This window comes from Gymnodraco acuticeps, unplaced genomic scaffold (genome assembly GCF_902827175.1).
Source record: "Gymnodraco acuticeps unplaced genomic scaffold, fGymAcu1.1, whole genome shotgun sequence".
In the NCBI taxonomy this organism is placed as follows: Eukaryota; Metazoa; Chordata; class Actinopteri; order Perciformes; family Bathydraconidae; genus Gymnodraco; species Gymnodraco acuticeps.
Window position 1 is genome coordinate 290,837 of NW_022991116.1, and position 22,729 is coordinate 313,565.

The following is a 22,729-nucleotide window of genomic DNA, read 5'->3' on the forward strand; positions in this document are numbered from 1 at the left end:
GCATACAAACACTGGAGGTGCAGTAACACAATGTGGCCACTAGATGTCGCCCTTGTCATTGGTTTAACACGGAAATAAATAAATAGTTACAGTTCCATCTAGTGGCAACTCAGGGTTAATAGCTAGGATTAAATTAAATCTATTGTACCAATAAGTATACATTTAATCACTAACAGAGTACTGGAGTACACATTTAAGGTGCTTCTACTTTAATCGTTAGTATAATGAGTATTTCCAACAAATGTATTATATTTAATGTCCTCCTATTGTATTTTGCATGTTAAAATGTATTCATGCATGCATTTACCTTCACCATTTTGTCTTTTGCATTATTTTATTGTTTATTTCTTCCATGTCTTAAATACACTTAATTATCTGTTCTCTACAAACTCGCTGTGCATACTGCCACTTGAAAACGACAACCCTTCCTCTTTCATTCAGACACAATTAACATATTCACTCACACTAAATGTATTTTTATTACATTTCCTTTTTTGGTAAAGGTTTTTCTCACAAATGTTAAATCGTTTTTTATAACTACTATTTTATTTTTTCTTCAGCTCTTATTTTCCATTTGGATTCCTCTGTGCCGATGTTTGCTCCAATACACCAAGGCAATCCTTCCTCTATCATTTAACATTCTTTGTAACAGCATTTAGTGTTAAGTGTTCATTTCATTGTCATGTGTCAGAATGGTAGAAAAGGTAGGGTTAAGAAATGAAGTTCAGGTGTTCATTGTGACAGACTTCCTGTTCAAAAAAACTGTCTTCAGTCCGCTTGGCTACAATTCATGACTAAAGGCTTTTTCCCCACGTGTGACGGAGCTGATTAAAATAATCCACTTTACAGTTTATCTTCAAAAATAGTCGCTGTTAGATGGCCATAATAAACACAGTTCAGCTTTAACAAACTAATGCTGCAAGACGACGAAAAATAAGTGAACCCATGAATTCAAGCACCCAGGGGCGGACTGGCCATTGGGAATACCGGGAGTTTTCCCGGTGGGCCGGTCAGACAATTCACTAGCATCCCCCGTTGACAATTGACCAGCGGTACCGAGATTCCCGGGCTGATTTTTAGTCCCAGTCCGCCCCTGCATACACCCCCGATCTACAGGCACCAGAACAGAGAGATGAATCCATCGTACAAAGTCAATACAATCAAGTATTTCAAACATGTTTTATACATAGGTGGAGATTAGATCAATGCAATCATGGCAGATTAAATGATGTGATGAATTGTCCATACATGCACACACTTCAGAAATATGACAGATATTAACAGTGTGTGAGTTCACTATGTTAGATTGTCAGGGTTTTTTTGTTGAGAAATTCTGTCTTTTTTTTAGCAGAAAGGAAAACCCTCTGTGGATCCAAATGATTTAATCCTATAAAACAATCAATGACACATACATTAAAACAAAACTACACTTCTTAAGGCGTACATAACATAAATACAGACTCTTTTTTATATTTTAAATAACTTCAGGATAGGCAACACAAAAGTTGTTGGTGCTTTTGCACAGAAAACAAAGCTTTGAAACATATTAATTATAGTCATTTAAGGGAACAAATTGGCTGTTTTTAACGTGGTCATAATTAAACACAAGCGTCTTAAACTAACCTATTAATCAGTCACTTATACTTCCTTCTTTTTGGGGCCTCCTGATTTCCTGACGCTGACTTGCAGGAAAAGTGAGTCTGGCTGCAGTTTTGAATGTGACTCAGAGGGGAAGTGACTCCGTTAAGCTGTGGATGTTGGATCAAAAAGGACACTTGTGGATGTCAATCCAAAAGTAAGCAGACCAAAGGTGAAAAATGTTTGTCTGACTGCAGAAGTTTCTTGCTGACGTAGACTGACCCTGATAGAGCTGAACATGGAGAAAGGACAGATTTATGAAAGTCATTTTAGCGAATCCAAGGTTTGAATAACTTCCCAGAGATGGCTTTAGATAGGTTTCTATGACCCACTCAAGCTTAAAGAGAAACATGTCATAAAACTGCTGTACCGAGGATACATTTAAGGTTAAACTCGGGTCAGAAAAAGTCTTTGTAGCTGCGACTATCCAACCTCTGATGACATTTGATACAGAAAGTCACGGCATTGTCTGACTGTCCTAATGTGACACCGTGCTGCAGGAGCAGATGTTTGCTCAGCAGCTCTGGCAGCTGCACTGCACCACTGAGCCATGTTACCATATCAAATGAACATTTGAATGATGCACAAGACATCCTGATACATGTCTTTAATGTGATAGAAATTAACATTACTTTTTGATGTGCGATTATTGTTTGGCATCCAACGGCTCAAAAAACACATTTTGGCACCACACAAATGAACAAGTGCAATGAAATAAAGGTGGAAATGCCTTTTGAAATGATGTTATTGTTTACAAAGTGTATGCATGATAGAAAAGCTGAGGTTCCTTTGAGTTATGGTGTTTCTCTGGTGGTTTTGTTTTGTCTGTGACCTTTGCTTGCAACCTTCAAACTAGATGCTGGTCAACAACACTCGGAGCGAGGCTCTTCTTTCGAAAACAGATTTTGACTAATGACCCCTAAGGGCATTTGGATTTAGTGAAACAGAATGTACTGTGAAGAAAGGTGCAATAGTATTATTACAGAACGTTCCCTTAAATATTCGAAGAAGAAAGAAGGTGGAATCAAAGAGAAGCAGCTGGTAACAATAAGACCACATGCCATTCCACTCATATGCAAGACATTACACATTTCTGCTATGCATGTTACAACATGATGTTTGTGATCAGTAACGGGGCGTACAGCTTGTAAAAGATAAGGCCATATTAGCAGCGAGATGCCTGGCTGGAGTGAACATAGCAGGGTAACTCCAGATGATGCTATTAAACCCAAGATCTTAAGAGGAAAAGTGTTTCAAGCACACAGAGCATGCTGCACTCATGTGGACGGCATACTCTGGGAATAAATGTTTCTCTGGCGTAGGTCGGTCAGAACCTGTTTCCTGTGTATCCTCGTTTCGCTGTGTAATGGATAAACAAATAGCTGACAAATGTCCAGGTTACCCCGAGCAAACTGACATGATAAATAACAAGGCGAAGGAAACAAACAGAGGAGAGCTTGAGTCACTAAAAACTAAACGTTCCTTTTCCTCGAACACACTGGCATCAAAGTCTCTGTTTGACTTCAGCAGGATGTTACAATTCAAAATCATACTGAACATAGAAGTACCGTGACTCTTTCTTATTGCTCAAAATGATATTCTGGTTGTTTTATGAACAAGCTTGCATACGTGTTCAACTGGTTTGAATAATGCATCTGTAGCGCCAAAGAACAACATTACAAAGGAATATTGTTTTCAGGAAATCCACTCCCTACATAAGAAGGGAGGTTACATTGCAGACATACTAGGACTGCTCATTTGGAATGAAACGTAAGAGCAATTTGCCTTCTCCATCTTTCAGATCTGCGTGGATTTCACGTAAGCATCATTTGGTGATTTTAGCAGCTTCTTGGAGATTTGAAAGGAAATTCTAAATGATCATTGTCTTAACAAATCATAAAATCCTTCTTACCATTACACATTTTTGAAATACTAATTAATTTGACAAATGAATGCCTTATGTTTTGGTTCAATGAAAGGCTTTTCAAGGATATCTCTACTCAAGATACACTTCAAAACCTGTTGTTAGCAAATTCATGCAGGAACTTCGGAACAGCTACAAGAGGACGCCTAACACGCACACATCTCGTGAGCTGCATTATATTGATCTCAGGCAAATCACACCAAAAGAATGATGATTGATAAATAGCTGTACAGGTAAGAGGTGAAATATGTATCTCTGGTTTTGGGATGAACTGTCCTTTGAACAAAGACACATACATCAAGAATAGAAGGGAGTTCAGGGTGCTTGACCCTGTCCCTTTAACACAGGGACTTCCTGTCAGCAGGGGTCACCTCGTGTTTTGACAATCGAGACAGTGAAGCAACATTTATCAGCCTTCACTTGAACAAAGGTCACTTAAGATCTTTGACTGCAGCTATATGTTCCACAAGGAGTCTGAAACAACAAATCAATGGCTGTGTTTTTCTTACATTTTGGATGAACACCAATATGTTGTAGCATTTAAAAAGTACCATATTAGGTGTTGTGAAGTTTCAACATACTTTACACTAGTATTGTGTGCGATGTCATGCAAATTAAATATTTCTAAATAAGACATGATTTGATAGAGAAGCAAAATGAAAAGTCGAAGAAGAAAGAGGCATTCCTCCACCACTGCGTTATATATTAACAACTGCAGGGTTTGGACGTTGTACTGTAGACATGTTCCCGTTTCCCTTTATGTCCTTTAATCAGTCCCTCAAGTTAAGGCCTTGGCTGTGTGATCAGCTGATGATCTCCGTCACTTTGATCGCGTTAAAAAAAGGGCGCAGTTGGACGTAGGTTTTAGAGTCTGAAGAAAAACCTTCATGTCTCACAGATTGGCTGTCGGTCGCACGATCATTCATTTACTGCCATCTGCCAGAGTTCTGCAACTGCTAATGTCGTTGTAAAAATGTTCATGTTTTGAGTCTCAAGGCCAGAGGAAGGCAAACACTGCTGTGAGCACCTTTGATTTGTGCATGTATCCCATGATCAGCAAAAAAAGTGATACTAGTGAGCAAGGCTGAATCTTGCAGTTTTTTGGTTCTCTTTCATAAACAGGTTTTCTTTAGCGAGGTCTTTCAGTAGCATGCATGTTCACCATCATCTGCTTTCATCCTTGCAGCTTCATGTTCAGGATGGCGTTACAGAAAACACATTAATATACCGTCCGTCATTGGCAATACTTCTCCTTAAGATTCAAAAAGACATCCTCGGAGGAAATGCTACATCCCAAGCACCATCGGCAAACATGGCTGAAATGATAGCATGTTCCAGGTTTCCCTGCCTTTACACAAACAGGATGTCTTAGGCAACGTCCTTGAGTTGCAGGCATCTCTATATTCAGTATATTATTAGAAAAGCCACCTCACTGAACCATCTTTCCTTGGCAACTTCCAATAAGACATCCTCGGAGGATATTTGACATCCCGAGCATCATCAAGAAAACATGGCTGCAAACTTCTTAAGGATTTACAAACCAAAGTCACTGCTTGATGACTTCCTAAAGTCACACTTCTCTCAGGCCTGCTCCTTGTCGGCCCTCCATAGCTGCTCCTTGACCTCCGGAGGCAGCGTGTTGAACAGATCTTCCTCCACCACCAGGCTGCTCCTCTTCAGCAGCCGGCACTCGCCCAGCTCCACGGGCAGACACTCCAGGCGTGTGTTCCCCCTCAGCTCCAGCTGCGTCAGCCCCGTCAGCTCGCCGAAGCGCGACGGCAGCGTCTGCAGACAGTTGTTCCCCAGGTTTAAAGTACGAAGCTTCTTGCACTTGAAAAGCTCCGGGGGCAACGTCTCAATCTGAAGAGGAGAGGAGACAGAATAATGAGGAGGGGCCGAGGGGAGTTAACATTTAGTATTTGAATTGAAAGAAATGCAACTACAGTGCACATCTTGATGAAGAATATACAGTAAGTTCCTACTGGTAATGGGATGGTCCTTTTTCTATTTTACATTCAAGTATTTTATACATTTGGCACAACATAAAGTTCAGCACATTTAAAACCAATGCACCAGACTAACTACTTTGGCGTATTGAAGCCAATATACCTGCATGTTTTTGTTGTTGTTCTAAGGTTTTGATCTTAATAATAATAAAGCTTTATTTATATATCACTTTCATAAATCACATGCAGCTCAAAGTGCTTTACAAAATGGCACACATCACAACAATTAATAGTTTATTGTAATTATTTTGAGTCCCTTTGGATAAAAGCATCAGCTAAATGAGATGTAATTAATATATATAACCGTAGAATAAAAGGAATATGCATCATTTAAATATGTATTCGCTGTTCTTCAAACCATGCCGCTGTCAGCAGAGGCCATCTCTATTTATATTGCATAAGACAGCTTTTGGGCTTTGCTGAAAAATGATTAGAATAAAGTGCATGTCGGTTTTAGGGTTAAAGATGTCCGTGGGCCGTTTCCACGCTGAACATATTTGTAGTTAACTTTATTTTCAATACATATTGAAAAAGGTTTTTCTCAGTGGGAATTCTGGTTTAAAGATGGCTGTTGGGGTTCAGGGCCTGGTTGGTGATTATACCTTAAATGTGTTTTTTAAATGAGTCTCATGGCCTCGTGCCCTTACGCGTCCTATTTATAAATCTCCTTGTTTGTCCTGATAACAAGTTTCATCTCTATTCATTCAATGTCCAAAATAAATCATTAAACACCTGCATGGACCCATATTCACAACACATTGATAATGTGGCAAGTGTCCAGAGGAGAGGCAGGAGAAGCACTACAGACCTCAGAGACAGGGGGGTCCCGTTTAATGGAGACTTTGTGTTCTGGCTGCACACAAAGCGGCTGGAACCCATTTCCAAGGTTCAACCACACAAACAGGAAACAGCAGTAATAGTAGTCTTTACTGAAAACACATGATGAGGGAAAAACAGCGCTTTCAGAAGAAATCCCGACATCACAAATAAAATAAACCCGTTTTTGAGACGAGGTCTAAATTCAATCTTGATAAAAAACATTTCATCAAATAGCACCAGCTTAGAATGTTGTTAAAGCTAATCAAAATGATGCACTTTGGAGACCCCAAACTCATCTTTGGAGGAAAGGATGATAAAGGACAGACTGAGAGTTTTACAATAGGGCTGAACGATTAATCGATTTTAAATGATGCAATTATCAAATCGCAAAGCCTGCGTCAGTCATCCACATCAATCAGAAGTGCTGTGCTCCACATGTACCAGCCAGTGTTAACCAATCAGAAGTGGCCCATGAAAGAAGGTGACAGATTGATCCGATCACCTGCCAAGTATTTTTGAAAGTGCCTGCCCTTTCCAAATGGCTTCCAATGGAGCTTTCCTAGATGCTTTGGTGAAACACAGCATCTGAGTCAGGTTAGTAATGCTCCATCACATGTGTTACAGGGTGAATCTGAAACTGAAGCTTGACTATAAAGCAACGGAAGCTTCATGTAAGTTTAGTTCTTTCATTCGTAACTCGGGCTGCGGGGGTGGTAGAGACGGGAGCACGTTGATGCGACCTTCCTAGCCGGAGATATGGCCGCATTTTACAATAAACTTCCGTTGGGTCACAATATCTGTCAGAAAAATGGCAATTTGATTATTTCCCCAAATGCATGGAAGGACAGCCAGCAGACTGAAGTCTCAGATTGGGAAAAAGCTTGTGTTGTTGCCCATACCAAGTCTATTCATACGCCACTGAAACTCATACAGTATATATGGTTGATGTGAACATATGTGACCCTGGTTGATTTAACAAACAAACTCAAATATACCAGATATATGCACATAATGCACAGACTCAAGAGGAGCCTTGTTTCACTGTATTTGGCAGTGCAGAAAGATCAAGGTGTTCTGGGAGAATGTACGAGGTACATAGAGAAAATCATTTCAAAGCAGATTTGACTGGACCCAACGTTCTTTCTGCTGGGTTTATATCTAGAAGAGCATAAATATAGTAAACACCAGCGAACATCTATAGACCTCAGCGTGCTCTACACCAAAACCTGTATAGCATTGTTTTGGAAAAAGGCTCACAGCCCAAGCATCACTCATTGGCTGTGACTAGGGTTGCCAGAAACTGACCATGATCAAAACCGATTATTCGGCAGCCCTGGCGAATAATAATCGATTATTCGACCGACCCCCCCGCGGGAGAGAGAGAAAAAAAATATATATATATATATACTCTTTTCTTCTTTTACTGTACATCACTTTGGGAAGCCTCGGCTGTTATTGAAATGAGCATTAAATAAACCTTCACTCAGACTTATTGACACTTAAAGCTAGAAAGTATACAGCTAAGTGCTGATGAAAACACAACTGCAACACTCCCAAAGCTTTGGTCATGTGACTATCTATGAAGCCATGATTCCCAACCTGCAAGTGTTGGCCTTTAAAAAAAAAAGTGATCTGGCCTTTTATCTGGAGTTATTCTTATTACACATGAAAGTAAAACAAGCACACGAAGGTGCAACCACTCGCTATACAACACACTGTTCACCTGTGCATCTGTTTATTCCACATCCTCACATTTATATATAATTACAGCATTTATTTCATTCAACACCGTTTTAACTTATTTGATTTTCTATGTATATATTTTTGTTATTCCTGAAAATAACTTGCAGCATTATTTTATTGCACTTTATATGTCTTGAGCTTATTGTATGTTGCATTGTTGGAGGAGCCTGGGACTTTCATAGCCAAAACTGCACAGTAGCTATTTTGCACATGACAAACCAAGTTGGGGTAAACCAAAAACATAGAAAATGAGAACAATGTTTTACTAAAATGATACACGGACAAATCATAAGGAAGTGATTTCCCTCTCACCCTGTTTGCTGTGACAGCGAAGTACTGCAGGTTCAGCAGGAAGCCCACGTCAGCGTGGATGCTGGTCAGATTGTTGTGACTCAGGTCCAGGAAGCGCAGCTTGCGGCAGAAAAACAGCTGGCTGGGGATTTTCTCGATCTTGTTCCTGTTCAGATACAGCCGCTCCATGTTGGTGAGCGTGCCGATCTGGATGGGGATGTAAGCGATCTGGTTGTACCACAGCTTCAGGCACACTAGGCGGTGCAGGTGCTGGAAGCTGATGATCTCCTCGATGGTCTTCAGGTTGTTGTCCTTCAAGTCGATCTCCTGCAGGTTGTGTAGACTGAAGATGGAGTGTGGGATGCGTTCCAGGTCGCAGCGGACCAGCTCCAGCTCCGTCAGGTTCACCATTTTCTTCAGGCTGTTGAGCACCATCAGCTTGGTGCCCTCATTGTTGACGGAGAGCTTCTGCAGGTGCACGCCCACATCCGTCACCACCTGCGGCAGCTTGGTCAGGTTGCTTTTCAGACGCAGCACTTTGAGCCTTTTGAGCTCCCGTAGCCCATCGATGACGATGTAGCGATTGTTATCCGCGCTAAGGTTCCCGGTGAGGTGCAGCTCGTTCAGGTTCTTCAGGCTGTAGATCCACAGGGGGATCTCCTTGATGTCTGTGAACTTAATGTGAAGGGACTTGAGGTTCTCTCGCAGGAAAGCAAGAGCTGGAGCCTCAATCTTAGCCGGCGTGTGATAGAGCCACATCTCCCTGAGGTTGGAGAGCTGGGCTATGATTGGTGGGATGGTGACATCAGGGATGAGCTCCAGCTTTAACACTTCCAGCTCGATCAGATCAAAAACAGTGTCTGGGATCCCGCTGAGCATGAAGAGGTGCAGCTCCAGCTTCTCCTGCGAGTTCTTGGTGATGCGCTGCCTCAGTTTCTCCAGTGTCCACTCATTGTTTAGGTTCAGCTGCCTCAGTTTGTTCTCGCTCACCTCGGACAGGAACACGGCGAAGCGCTTGGAGTAGAGAGGGTCGTACTGATCTATCATGTGCAGCATGAAGGCAAAGTCGTTCTTCAGGTCGGGGATGTCTCTGTAGCTGCTCTCCTCGCGGATTGATTCAAAGGAGTATCGCTTGAGGGAGCGGCTGAGCATCCAGCAGAGAGTGTACATGCAGATCAGACCGTAAACCACCACCAGGCTGATGTAGAAACACGCCAAAATCTTGAAAAGAGTGGCTAACGGGTGAGCACAGTAGAAGGTGCTGTAGCCTGTTAGCTTCTGGATGTTCACAGTGCACACCACACTGAACCTGATGTAGCGCACATAGTAAGCCGTGTAGCTAATTATCAGTATAAACTTGATTACTTTGATGATGGTCTGCCGTATGTAAAGGCGGTACACGATATCCCCCTCCTCTACATGGATCCTGAACTTCTTGACCTTCTCAAAAAGAGCCTTCGCCTGCTCCCCTTCTTTTTTATCCAAAACCCCAGTTTCAGAGCGATCCACAATCCCCTGTTCAATCCTGGACTTTGTTCGTTGGAGCATGGGAACGCTGGCCTCAACATCCTCGCTTACGCAGGAGGCCTTCTTATCATTGGAGCCGTTCATTTTCCCATGAGGCTTTGAGTCACTCTCCTCAACAACAGTCTCGGACAAAGCCCTTGTAGTCCACGGCGAGTCGAAGCACTTGAGGAGGATGGAGACAAAGTGCTCTAGTTTGGAGCTTGTGCGGGGGAACTTGAACCAGAAGTTGCTGCAGGCGAGGAAGATGAGGGTGTGGAGGAGCACCAGGTAGGGGAAATATTTGGCAAACCAGTGCAGTTTGTTCTCGTAGCAGACGGCGTCAACGTAGTTGTACTGATGCCGGTCCAGGTCATACTGAATGCCCTTCGGTTCCGGTGGGTAGGCGGTGCTCACGTTGGGGACCGGCATGGTCTCGCAGGACTTGTTGACCACCCACTTGCAGGGCAGGCAGATCATCTTGTCCTGCGTGACCTGCAGCGTGCCGCCGAACACCGCGATCATCAGCATGACCACCGAGAGGTAGTCGGTGAAGACGTCCCACCATGGCTTCAGGATACGGTACGCAGGCTGCGTGTCAGCAAAATACCGGAGCTCTGTGATAGGAATCATGATGGCTTATCTGAAAAGAAAAAGAGAAAACAAGGGAATAGGTTTGTGACGTGTCAATTTAAAACCTTTAAATGTGTTGGGGTAAACCTCAGCAAATAAAGCTGCTCGAGCTAAAGCTAAAACAATATGTTGAATAATCGATAAGTCGACAAGAAATCATTCAGTAACTTTCCTCATAATTAAAGTTTAAGATCTTTATCTGTTTTTTTATGAGAAGGGCACATTTAATGCGGGACAAAAGAGCCAAAGACAGTGTTGAACATTTTAACGTTTTTTGTTTTGTAAAAAGTCATAGCACACACATAAGATATGAAATACTATCGTTGGTGGGGTCAGCACAACGCTGCTTAAAATTGTATTGTCACTATAAACTCTTCTTTTGGAGGGGCGCCACAGGGGGGTTAAGCTTGTTGTTACAGGGGCACTGGCCACCAGTGCCGCCCCCCTAGAACCGCTCATGCTGTATAGCCTTTAGCAAAACATCATGTATGCAATTTAAACGTTTTTACAGAATCACAAACAGATCTTCCTATGTTCTGGTTTAAGGCAAATCATTAAATCCTTCATCAAAAATGTGGAGGTTACCACACTGATGGTAGAAAGCTGTGACATCATTATATTTGAAGTGCACAGTGTTTCGTGGATATGCTTATTATCCTGCATGTGAGTACACACACTGCGGCTCAGAGACTGCAGAGCTAGCTGAAGGACTACAGACCCTGACACAGCACACGTGTTTATACAAGTCTTGTTTCATCATGGAGCTCCTCATCTGCAGCTGTGCACAAACATCTTCACGGCTCAATTAAGTTGTTACAGTGTCTTCTTGTTGGGTAATAATTATACATCCTTCCAAGGTTAACAAATAAGCATATTAATGCGGTAAAGAATAATGTAAATACTGGAGAAACGGAAATGTTGACTTTAATTCAATGTATTGGGTAAACAGATTGCACATAACTGAATGAGTTAGTTGAAAGCAATAATGTTAAGTTTAATTAGAAAATATTAGGCTAAACTTAATATTATTGTTTTCAACCAACCTAATACAGTTATGTGGCATTTGTTGAAATAATACATTTTATCAATGTATACGTTTTTGTCAGTGAAGGCTAGCACTAGCTGAGCAACTCATTTGGATATTTTGATATACTTTCTGTTCCGCCACCAAACTCCTCTGATAAAAACAGTTATTTGATCCCGCAGAACACAAAAGTTGGGTTTTCGGCTTCCTTGATATTATTTCATTTGTGTGACTTTCGGATACTAACAAAGACGTCGTCCAAAGCTCTTTCAAAGCAGCATGGTGACAAATGGTGAAAGATCATTTTTTATTCGTTTTTTAAAATTTGTTTTATGTGATCTAAATGCCATTTTTGTAGGGCTGCAGTGAAACACTGACTATGGAGATGATATTTGCACGCTCATCATGCAAAAACTGAGGTCAGATCACAGAGGAAAAACTTATTTTAGAAGGGCTTGGGAGATCAGCAGTTTTACAATGAAACATACGTACTTAAACCAATAATTGTATGTTTTAGATTTGAATACATAAGAAACACTACTGGGAAGCTACAGAATGATATAAAAACGCTTTAAATAAAAGCCCTTTAAAACCACACAGAATACAACTTCAAGTGGAAAACTCTCAGTCAAATGGAAGTGATTAGACTACAGAAAACAAAGAAACTCTAAAACCATAAGACTCTAGGGTTCAGCAGATTACACTCCAGTACACTGAAACCACAACCAGGCTACTTGAGAAATACAGCCACCTAAGCAATTTTCCTTCTTCATTATATCATCACTTCTGCTTCCTATTTGAAAACACAGTTGGGAGGAGTGGATAGAAGAAAAGAACTCTGCGATAGTTTCTCCCTATCCGCTGTCCCTTGATTACAGGAAAAGGATGAAAGAGGATATCTGGTCAAGTGGTCACAAAACAGCCTTGTTTGATCCAGTTCTAACCAGATTGGCAGTACAGTCACTGTGGGCCTCCTCTGTTAGAATACGCTTTACTTCAAGTCAGAAAATACAGCACACACAGTCAAAATCTGCAACAACACTTCCACATTCTGATCACTCGCATGGTATGAAAAACCCCATCTGTGAAATCCAAAACCAGAACCAGGGAATTAAGTTAAACATGTTAAGGCTGGAACAAAAACAAGCATACTATCATTTCTTCCTGCCAAAAACAGGTAAGAGAAACTTAAAGCAGTTACCTGATATCAGCTAAAGATAATGTCCTGTCAGATGATGGCACTGATAAGACAAAGTCAACTCTAACAACATGATTCATGCCTTAAAATAAAGGTTTTTGCGGAGCTTCTTGCAAGCATCCAGTTCCAGTAAATGTCTTTTTTATAAAGATCCAAGATGTGTTTCGTAATATCCTGGCAGCGGAAAATAAAGAGCAGCTTATCTCGACTTTGCATCACCTCACTGCACGTCTGCCCAAAACACTCCAGGATTCCTCCTTTGAGGGACTGAAGCTATCTCATCATTCCCTCCAAAACAACAGGAATGCTGTCCAAAACTCACAATTAAAACTGGATTAAAAACCGAAAAAGGTCAAGACTGGATTAAGGTGAGTCAGCTCTTGGCTTCCTGTTGGTACATTTCTCCTGAGTTTGTCCCTAAACAGAGCTCCTTTTGTTCAGCAGTTGTTGCCGATGAGGCTCTGAGGCTGATGGAGGTGCAGGTGAACCTGGCTGCTGTGAAGCCAATTTATTACAGCCTGCTATAATTTCCCTCAAGGACACAAGAGTCTCCAGCTAGAGGCAAACAGAACAATATCGAGAAAGAAAATCCTGACTGTCTCAAAAAATGATTATTATTATTATATGTCTTCATTGAACAAGGACAATGAAAAAAAGAGGATATGCTATTAAAAGAGCAATTGGTCTTTGGTTATCAAATCAAATCAGGTTTTATTTATATAGCACATTTTAAGCCAAAGTGCTGTACATGAAAATAATAAATAACACATTACTACAATCGCAAACAGAAGACAATAAATTACAACAGCACATATAAAATCAAACACAGGGAAATGTCATGAGTCGTGCTCCGCTCTGACTAGAAGGCCAGGGAGAAGAAGTGTGTTTTTAGTGAGGATTTAAAAACCCCTAGGGTCTGGGCCGACCTCACATGGAGGGGCAGAGTGTTCCGGGGCAGAGTGTTCCAGAGCCTGGGGCCAGCCGCTGCGAAGGCTCGGAGACCTCGGGTTTGTAGCCTGGTCTTGGGCACTACCAGCAGCAGCTGGTCAGCAGACCTTAAATCTCTGGCTGGGGTGTAGCGGTGGAGGAGTTCGGCTATATAGGCCGGAGCCAACTCATTTAGGGCTTTGAAAACAAATAAAAGGAGTTTAAAATCAATTCGGAACCTAATTGGAAGCCAGTGCAATGAGGCCAGCATTAGGGTGATGTGGTGATGCTTTTTGTGGCCAGTTAGAAGACGCACAGCTGCGTTCTGAACTAGCTGCAGGCGTCTAATTGAGGCCTGATCCATACCCACATACAGAGCGTTGCAGTAATCCAGTCTTGTGGTTACAACGGCGTTAATAACCCTTTCTAGGTCTTTAAAAGATAAAAAATACTTGGTCTTGGCCAATAGTCGTATTTTAAAAAGGCAGGTCTTGACTACGGTGCTGAACTGCTTATCAAATGTAAAAGCGCTACTGAAGGTCACTCCAAGGTTCATGACAGAGGGGAGGATGTTTTTATTGAGGGAGCCCAGAATATCAACCGGAGAGGCTGGAGGTTGGGGTCCAAAAAAGATGATCTCGGTCTTGCTCTCGTTGAGGTTGAGGACATTTTGGCTCAGCCAGGATTTGATCTCTGTCAAGCAGTCCATCAACTGCTGTAGTGAGTTTAGGGGTGCAACAACTAATCGACTTAATCGATTACCAAATTAGTTGCCAACTAATTCAGTCGTCGATTCGTTGGTGACGTCATCACGTGTGTTTTAACGCGCCGTTAAGCTCCAACATTATCGGTATTTTTAAGGGTACCGGAGACATTTAAAAAATATGTCATATGTATTATTGCTACAAAAACATTATATCACAGTCTTAGTGTCGCCAACTCGTTTCTAAAATGCAAAAAGACAAAAATATGCGTCTATGATGTATTTTTGATCTTTCCAATCCAGACGAGATCTCTCTCTCCCCCGTCTGTGTGCGAGGGGGCGGGGCAGTTTGCACACACGCGGCTGCTACATGCAGCAACCATAGGCAGCAACACACGGAGGAGATGGCGGAGAGAACGCGCTCCAAGGTGTGGTTAAATGTTACCCGTCTTGATGTGGACAATGCTCGTTGCCAAAAGTGCAATAAGAGTTTAGCATGTAAGGGCGGTAACACAAGCAATGTGTCTAAACATTTTGCAAAAGTGCTCCACATTCAGACGGAGGAATGCACCGGGTTCGACTGTCTTTCTAGTAGCTCTGTAGCCCCATCCACGAGTAACGTTTCCACGTCAGGTGCAGGGCCGCCTTAATGCACGGGCTGACCTGGGCTAAAGCCCAGGGGCCTACGGAGATCAGGGGCCCATCATGAGCCAATAAAAAAAATTGTATTTTTTATTTTGGATGTTTTTAAAAAACATTTAAATAAACAAAGTCTTGGCTTTCAGAATATGAAACTTTTATTTCCAAAATCACACGATAAATACATTTTTGAAGCTTGTAAAGGGAAGATGACAGCTCTCACTCGCCACTCACTCCCCCTCCCTCCGGCTGACATTATGAATGTAAGGCATAGTAATCATAGATAACACGGCAGGGTCCGTTACAGTTTGTTTTCATCTGGTTTCAAATAAACAAAGTTTTGGCTTTCAGAATATTAAACTTGTTTCAGCAAATTCAGATGATAAATACAACTTTGAAGCTTCCGCATAATTACAAGCGGAGAACGGAGTAACTTGACGTCACAGCAGGCATAACAACAGCCTGTGTTTCTCGTGAGTGTTTTCCCCGGGAAACAAACACAATACACACAAATGCAAAAATACACACACACACACACACACACACACTCGTGAGCTTCCCCCAGACCAGTAATCCAAACGAAAATATCTTCCCTCCATAGTATTTTTAATAATTTGCTCCGCTAATCAATCAGATCTATGGATTCCAGAGATTTTTCTCAAACATGATGACTCCGAAACAGTCAGTGGGCACCACTTAACAGCCAATCAGAATGAGAATATGTTTCACATGTGACTTGTTCAAATTGCGAGTGATTGAGTGACAGATGAAGGTTGTTTAGGAGAAAAAGTTTGAGAAGAAAAAGTTTGAGAGTGGCGCTCGGGAAAGGAAATTGTTGAGGGAAAAGGAGTTTCGAGACAAGCAGCTATTACAAAACATGTCGAAGCTTACAGGTTATTTTAAACCTGTAGGCCAGGATGAGGAGGAAGGACAGATGAGTTCTGTACCGAGCAGTAGCGGTGCCGGCCGCGGGGCCTCGGAACCAAGTAGGCCGTCTGGTTCTGATAGCGATGGAGTAGCTGGAGTAGCGGGAGAGGAAAAACAGACAGGAGGAACATTATCTGTTGGAGGAGATGGAGAGGACGACGAGGACTTGCTACGTGGAGGGGAGCTAACGGCAACCGGACAAATACATGAGGGAGGCCCGATACGTCACTCATCTGGAGGAGAGGACCAGGCGCGCGTAGAGCAGAGTGGAGAAGTGCGATCACAGAGCCTGCCGAGGCTATAAATGACTTTGATTTGTTGTTTAAATAGGGGGCCTACAAAACCTATCAGCCCCAGGGCCTGATGGCAGGTTAAGGCGGGCCTGGTCAGGTGTTATGTATGCTAGCAGCAACACACAGAGTTAACTCAATGATACAAACATGGGTTAATGATTAGAGGTAACTGAGTTATTTATTTTGTTAAAGTTTCAGCTATTCTGTTTACAGTTCTGTCATCAGATTATTTAATACGATTTGTTAAAACATTGTTGTTTCTTTTAATGTGAAATATTTTTTTTTTTATTTAAATAAAAAGCAATGTTAATTTTGTTCACAATTTAAGTTATTTCAATAATATATGTATTTTTGAATCAAGTATTCATCTTTATTGTCTTCATTGTTAGTTTCCACATGCCTAAAACAACCTCAAGCTAAATCTAAAAGTTGATGGCTAAATAAGAGCGTTTGAGAAATGGTGCAAGGCATAACAGTCCGAATAGTCGATTAATCGTTTCATTAATCGATAGATTAATCGATTATCAAATTAGTCGTTTGTTGCAGCCCTAAGTGAGTTGACATTTTGATTGAGAGGCAGATAGATCTGTACATCGTTGGCGTAGCAGTGGAAGGGTTTCTACAGTATGTACAGTAGAAAAAGGATGGGGCCCAGAATAGAGCCTTGGGGAACCCCACAGGTATGAGGGGCTTTGGCAGAGGAGAAGGCACCTAGCTGCACTGAGAAGCTACGGTCTGTCAGGTAGGACCTGAACCATGCAAGGGCAGAGCCTGTGATGCCAGCGGACTGTTCGAGCCGCAACAACAGGATGCTATGGTCCACAGTGTCGAAGGCAGCAGTCAGGTCTAACAGCACCAGGACAGCTGGGCTACCTGAGTCGACGGCTAGGAGCAGATCATTAAAAACTCTTAAAAGGGCTGTCAGTGCTGTGCATGGGTTTGAAGCCAGACTGAAACTTTTCATGAATGCCATGCGTGGTTAAAAAAGACTGCAGCTAATGGTTAATGACCAAAAGTTGTCCAACTCGGCACAACCGGGACTGTCTCAGTTCTCCATATGCAAATAAACATGTGCATAATATACATTTGCAAAGACCAAACACATCATTTTACATTGGCAGCAACCCACTTTCTGTGCCCTGTCTTCAGAACATTTGAATGAAGGAACTGCTAGCTCTTGATCTTGCTTGGAATTTACATTTGTTTGAATGTTGATTACGTACAATATCCTTTTTCCAATTCCAATTAAATGATATAAAACAATATAGATTGGTCTTTTTTTTTTAAATGTGTTCCATGAAAACCAAATCCCCCAACAATTTTACAGGCTTTGCATAAATTGGGTATGTGGTCAAATGCAACGGAGACCACCTCGGTGATCGGATTACCATGCATTGTTTACACTTGTATGTTATCCAATATCCCAAGACACATTTGAATGCCAAATGTTCAGTCTTGTATGGTCTTGTATGGGATAGGCTCCAGACCTGTTGTAACTTTTAAGATGATAAGTGGTTTGGAACATAGGTGGATTCATGGAAATATGGATTGAGCCAGCATTCATTAATTGTTGGCTTGAACTTTTATTACATTCCATTAGATGGATATTTGCCTTTTGTTTTAAGCATAAGTCTCAACCATTTCCATATAAAGGCTGGACCAAAGTCTTAGAGGCGACCGACAGCCTCACACATTTACTGACTGCCTCCGTCCTGATGGTGCACACTATGATACACGTGGATGGACATTTGGATATTGTTTCACCAGTTCTTAGTTGTTAAAATCGTCCAGATCCCAGTGTTGTGTCCACAGCATGAAGCCCGGGCCTTTGGCCCAACACATACTGGATGGGATGGAAGTGAAAAATGGATCATGCGAGTCTAAGATCGCCTTATAATGAATGTCCATTGAAGCATTTAAATCATTTTTGGAGCAAAATTGCAAAACTTTCCCTAATTGAAGCTTCATCAATTGCAGAATTAGCTGTTTCTTTGGATTTTGGCCGTTAGCTCGATACAATTAGACATTAACTCAGGATATCTATACTAGCAATTACACCATGCCACATTAAATCAATCAAAATCATTTAAAAAAAGGTAACAAATAGCCTGTTGGACTCTGACAACTGCATTTTATAATGACATTAACACTAGGAGGATACTCTTCCTTCACCCCACAGCTCTCTCTACTCACCCTCGCCCACCCTCCTGGAGATCGCTGAACACATGAAGCAGATACAGGATGGCACCAATTCCTTCCAGGAGTTCAATGACCGCATTAAGGCGATACGCAGGGTTGGCAGCATTTCCTTTACCCCCGCCCCTCCACGACGCCCACACCCGCCCGCCCCATCTCCCCCGTCTTCATCACCGTGCCTATGTCAACCACCTCTCCCCCCTTCAAGACACCATCTGTGGTCACCGAAGCCTGATAAGAATGTGTGTGTACAAAACGCAGCAAACTAACTGATATATGCTGGGTCCAGGCTCAAGGGCGTATGGCACTCAACTCTTTCCAGGACATGCCGGGGCCCTGCCTGCAAGTAGCTTTGCTGATATCTGTGTTGATAGGTAATAGATTAAGAGCGGTGAATCAGCTTAGACACAGGAAGCGCTCAAACGTTTGTGTGAGTTTATCAAATTTGATTCCATGTCAGCCACAGCTTGCCACAACAAATCTGACTGATAGTGTATCTAACAAACTTGAACTAGCTTTATTACATGTCAGGTCTCTGGCAGGAAAAACATTTTTAATCAATGATTTTATCACTGAGCACAATCTTGATTTTATGTTTTTAACAGAAACTTGGATTGAACAAAATAACAGTGCAGCTGTTCTTATCGAATCAACATCTTCCAACTTTAGTTTTATGAGTCAGGAAAGAATGCATAAGAAAGGGGGTGGAGTTGCTATTCTGTTCAATGATTCCATTCAATGCAGGAAGACATCTTATGGGAACTTTGCTTCTTTTGAATATGTGGCCCTTCAGCTGACATGCTCCTCTCGAGCTCTGTTCCTAAATATCTATAGACCACCCAAATACTGTGCAAGTTTTTTGATGACTTTACTGAACTGCTGTCTATAGTGTGTATTGACTTTGACCGTCTAGTCATTGTTGGTGATTTTAACATCCATGTTGACAACCCCCAGGACAGAGGGGCTAAAGAACTGTTTTGTGTTCTTGATAGCTATGGCCTGACTCAGCATGTGATGGAGCCCACGCACAATAAGTATCACACTCTGGACTTAATTATCTCAAAGGGTCTGAATATCTCTAAGGTTGTGGTGACTGATGTTGCACTCTCTGACCATTCCTGTGTTTTCTTTGAGAGCTCTATTTCTGTTCACAAAAATGTTCAAAAAGAGGTAACCACAAAGCGATATTTAACTGAAAATACTAGGGAAATGTTTACTCAGAATTTCTCTTCCACACTTGCCCCTGCTAACATCCCAGTAAATGAGCTAGCAGATCATTTTAATTCAAAAATTAAAAACGTTATAGATGCCATTGCTCCAACTAAGGTAAAGGAAGTGTCTGGCAAGAAAATATCTCCATGGAGAAAGGCCATGACCGTGAAAACAGAGAAAAAAGAGTGTCGAAAAGCTGAACGCAGGTGGCGAAAAACAAATCTCCAGGTTCACTTTGAAATCTATAAAGAGAGACTTGGCCTTTATAATTTGGAATTGAAAAACGCATGACAGTCTTTCTTCTCTGACATCATTACCAAAAACAAAAACAACGCACGTGCCTTGTTTGCTACCGTCGACAGACTAACTAACCCCCCAGTGTCAGTAGCCTCTGAATTTCTATCCACCAGGGCGTGCAATGATTTTGCCTCCTTTTTCACTGACAAAATTCAGAAAATCAGACAAGCAGTCAGTGCCTCTGCATCAGGAACAGCAGATGTGTTGTCCCTATCTCCACTTAACATCAATTCAGACATCATGACACAATTCCATCAGATTAATGATAAAAACCTAGAGGACATTATTCAACTTCTGAAATCCTCCTCCTGCTGCCTTGATATTATTCCAACAGGATTTTTCAAAGATGTTTTGCCTTGCATGGCCTCAGATCTACTTCATATAGTAAACAAATCTCTTCACTCAGGTATTTTTCCACAGGCCCTGAAAACTGCAGTCATTAAACCGCTCTTAAAAAAAGAATAATCTAGATGCTTCAGTAATGAACAATTACAGGCCCATATCAAACCTCCCATTTCTAGGTAAAATCATTGAAAAAGTTGTTTTTCAACAGTTGAGTAATTTCTTGCATTTAAATAACTGTTTTGATGTGTTCCAGTCAGGCTTTCGTCCAAACCACAGCACTGAGACTGCTCTTGTAAAGGTCTTCAATGACATCCACTTAAACACAGACAGTGGCAGAACTTCAGTGTTAGTATTATTAGATCTCAGTGCTGCGTTTGACACTGTTGACCACAGCATATTACTAGACCGACTGGAAAACTGGGTGGGACTTTCGGAAACAGTTCTAAATTGGTTTCTTAAATGCTATTAATGTCTTTCATTTTTGTAAAGCACTTTACCTTGTGTAAAGTGCTTTACAAAAGTTAAAATGTGCTATATAAATAAACTTGCCTTGCCTGTAACTGTACAATAACTATGAAGGGGGCAATTATTCAAATTATTTAGAAAATGGGACATAACTAAACATCTATCAATAAGATGGTGGTCTCTTCTACATACACAATCTTTTCACAATTAATGTATTTGAGAGGTTTTGCATATGTATTCACCAGCCCTATACAAACAAGGGGCCTTTTTGACAGTTTGATGTTAAACGTAGGTATAAATACAAAGATATTCAGGATCAAAGTGTTGCCAACCACTCAACGGCATAATGTAAATACCAAAACACAATTTATTTCATGTTGCTGGAGATTAAATGGAGATGTAATAATAACCCATCTGCCCATCCCTGACAGGTATTTGCAGGAGGGACACTGCTTCAGTTTTGACCAGGTCTGACTGGTTCTGCCTCAAACAACACTTTCCTTTTCATCACATGACACACACAAACACACACTTAGAATACTTGTTTAAAAAAATTAAGGGCCATTCAAAACCACATTTCTGTGACAAGTTACTTAGTACATATGCAAATATTGGATTTGTCCAAGCACATAAACATTATACAAATATCACACCACACATAAGCTTTTAATGTCACTGTATCGTTGCATCACTGAGATAATATAGATTTAAACCTGCAATATCTGTGTCATAATGGAGACATTTTGAAATTAATTCCCTAAAAACTCAACAATACAACACAAACAACGCTGTTATTCACAATGGGAATATTAAAACACTGAGAAAGTCAGAATTCTGAGATTAAAGTCAGAACTCCATTTTTACTTTTGGTCACATCTCAACATGTGTGTATCATCTGGCCCTGATCATTTTCCGTATTCAAAAGCTGTTGCTGTTGAGGATTGAATGTTGTTTGTGTCATAATACAGGAATAACCCGGCTAGACCAAATGTAATATGATCTCTAATATTGCATTATGTGTGATTAAGTGTGGCTGTACATCTGTCTAATAAAATAACATGTTGTTATACCACTATATTAAGCTTTCATTTAGTGTCTTCACCGGGAGGAGAATCTATTTCACGCCGATGTCCAGCTCCTACGCTGCGGCACAGAAACCGCTTTGAACCGCTCTATAGCTATTCTGTCTGGTTTAACGCACACATAAAAAAGACCCACCTGTTGTATTAAAGATGGAGTCTCTCAGCTCCGCAACACACGGGTGACACATTTCTCACACGCTTCTCAGCAGCGAGGGGCTGGTCGGACACCGGGCCGGAGCCCCGTACGGCAGTGACGGAGGAGAAAACACCGAGGGGTCCGTCTGTTCTACCGGAGAGCAACTGCCGCTGCATGAGACTGAGGGGAGGAAGTGCTAACACTGAGACCCCTTCAAAATAAAAGCACCACAGTATCATGGATTAAAACGATAAGGATATAGAAACAGAGTGCACACATAATGTCAGTGGTGGAGAAAGTAGGGAAATGTACTCAAAGTATTGGGAGTAAAAGTACTCATATCAGAAAAAACTCAAACAAATATTTATGTATTTTAAATATTTTAAAGTAAAAAATGGATTACAAATCTTAATTCCAATGGTTTTAGTTACTCAAATACAAGGGTGTAACTTTGGTTTGAGAAGTGGGGGGGGGGGACACAAAACAGGGGGTCCTCCGCAATGAAACATTGTTCTCGATTTAATTCCATTTCCTGCCTTCCTACAAATATATAGGGACTATGCTGTTAACAAATCCAAGAAAAAATGTTTAGTGTATATAATGAGAGCGGAAACTTATCTAGTATCCTATCCATGTGAGCCTGTTTTATTTGTGATGACCTCACATCCTCTAGGGGGGTCCGGGAGCATGCACCCCTAGGAAGATTTGTTTCTTTAAATTGAAGTTAA

General features: G+C 41.4%; 1 protein-coding gene across 1 annotated transcript; it reads right to left on the bottom strand.

The window, feature by feature from the left end:
• Window positions 1-460: 460 nt before the first annotated feature.
• Window positions 461-22,197, bottom strand: lrrc8aa (leucine rich repeat containing 8 VRAC subunit Aa). Its single transcript, XM_034237047.1, has 3 exons — window positions 22,002-22,197; window positions 8,443-10,567; window positions 461-5,422 (listed from the first exon to the last, which is right to left on the bottom strand). The coding sequence occupies exons 2-3, from the start codon at window positions 10,555-10,557 to the stop codon at window positions 5,144-5,146; spliced, it is 2,394 nt and encodes a 797-aa protein (XP_034092938.1). The 5' UTR covers window positions 10,558-10,567; window positions 22,002-22,197; the 3' UTR covers window positions 461-5,143.
• Between the last annotated feature and the right edge of the window lie 532 nt (window positions 22,198-22,729).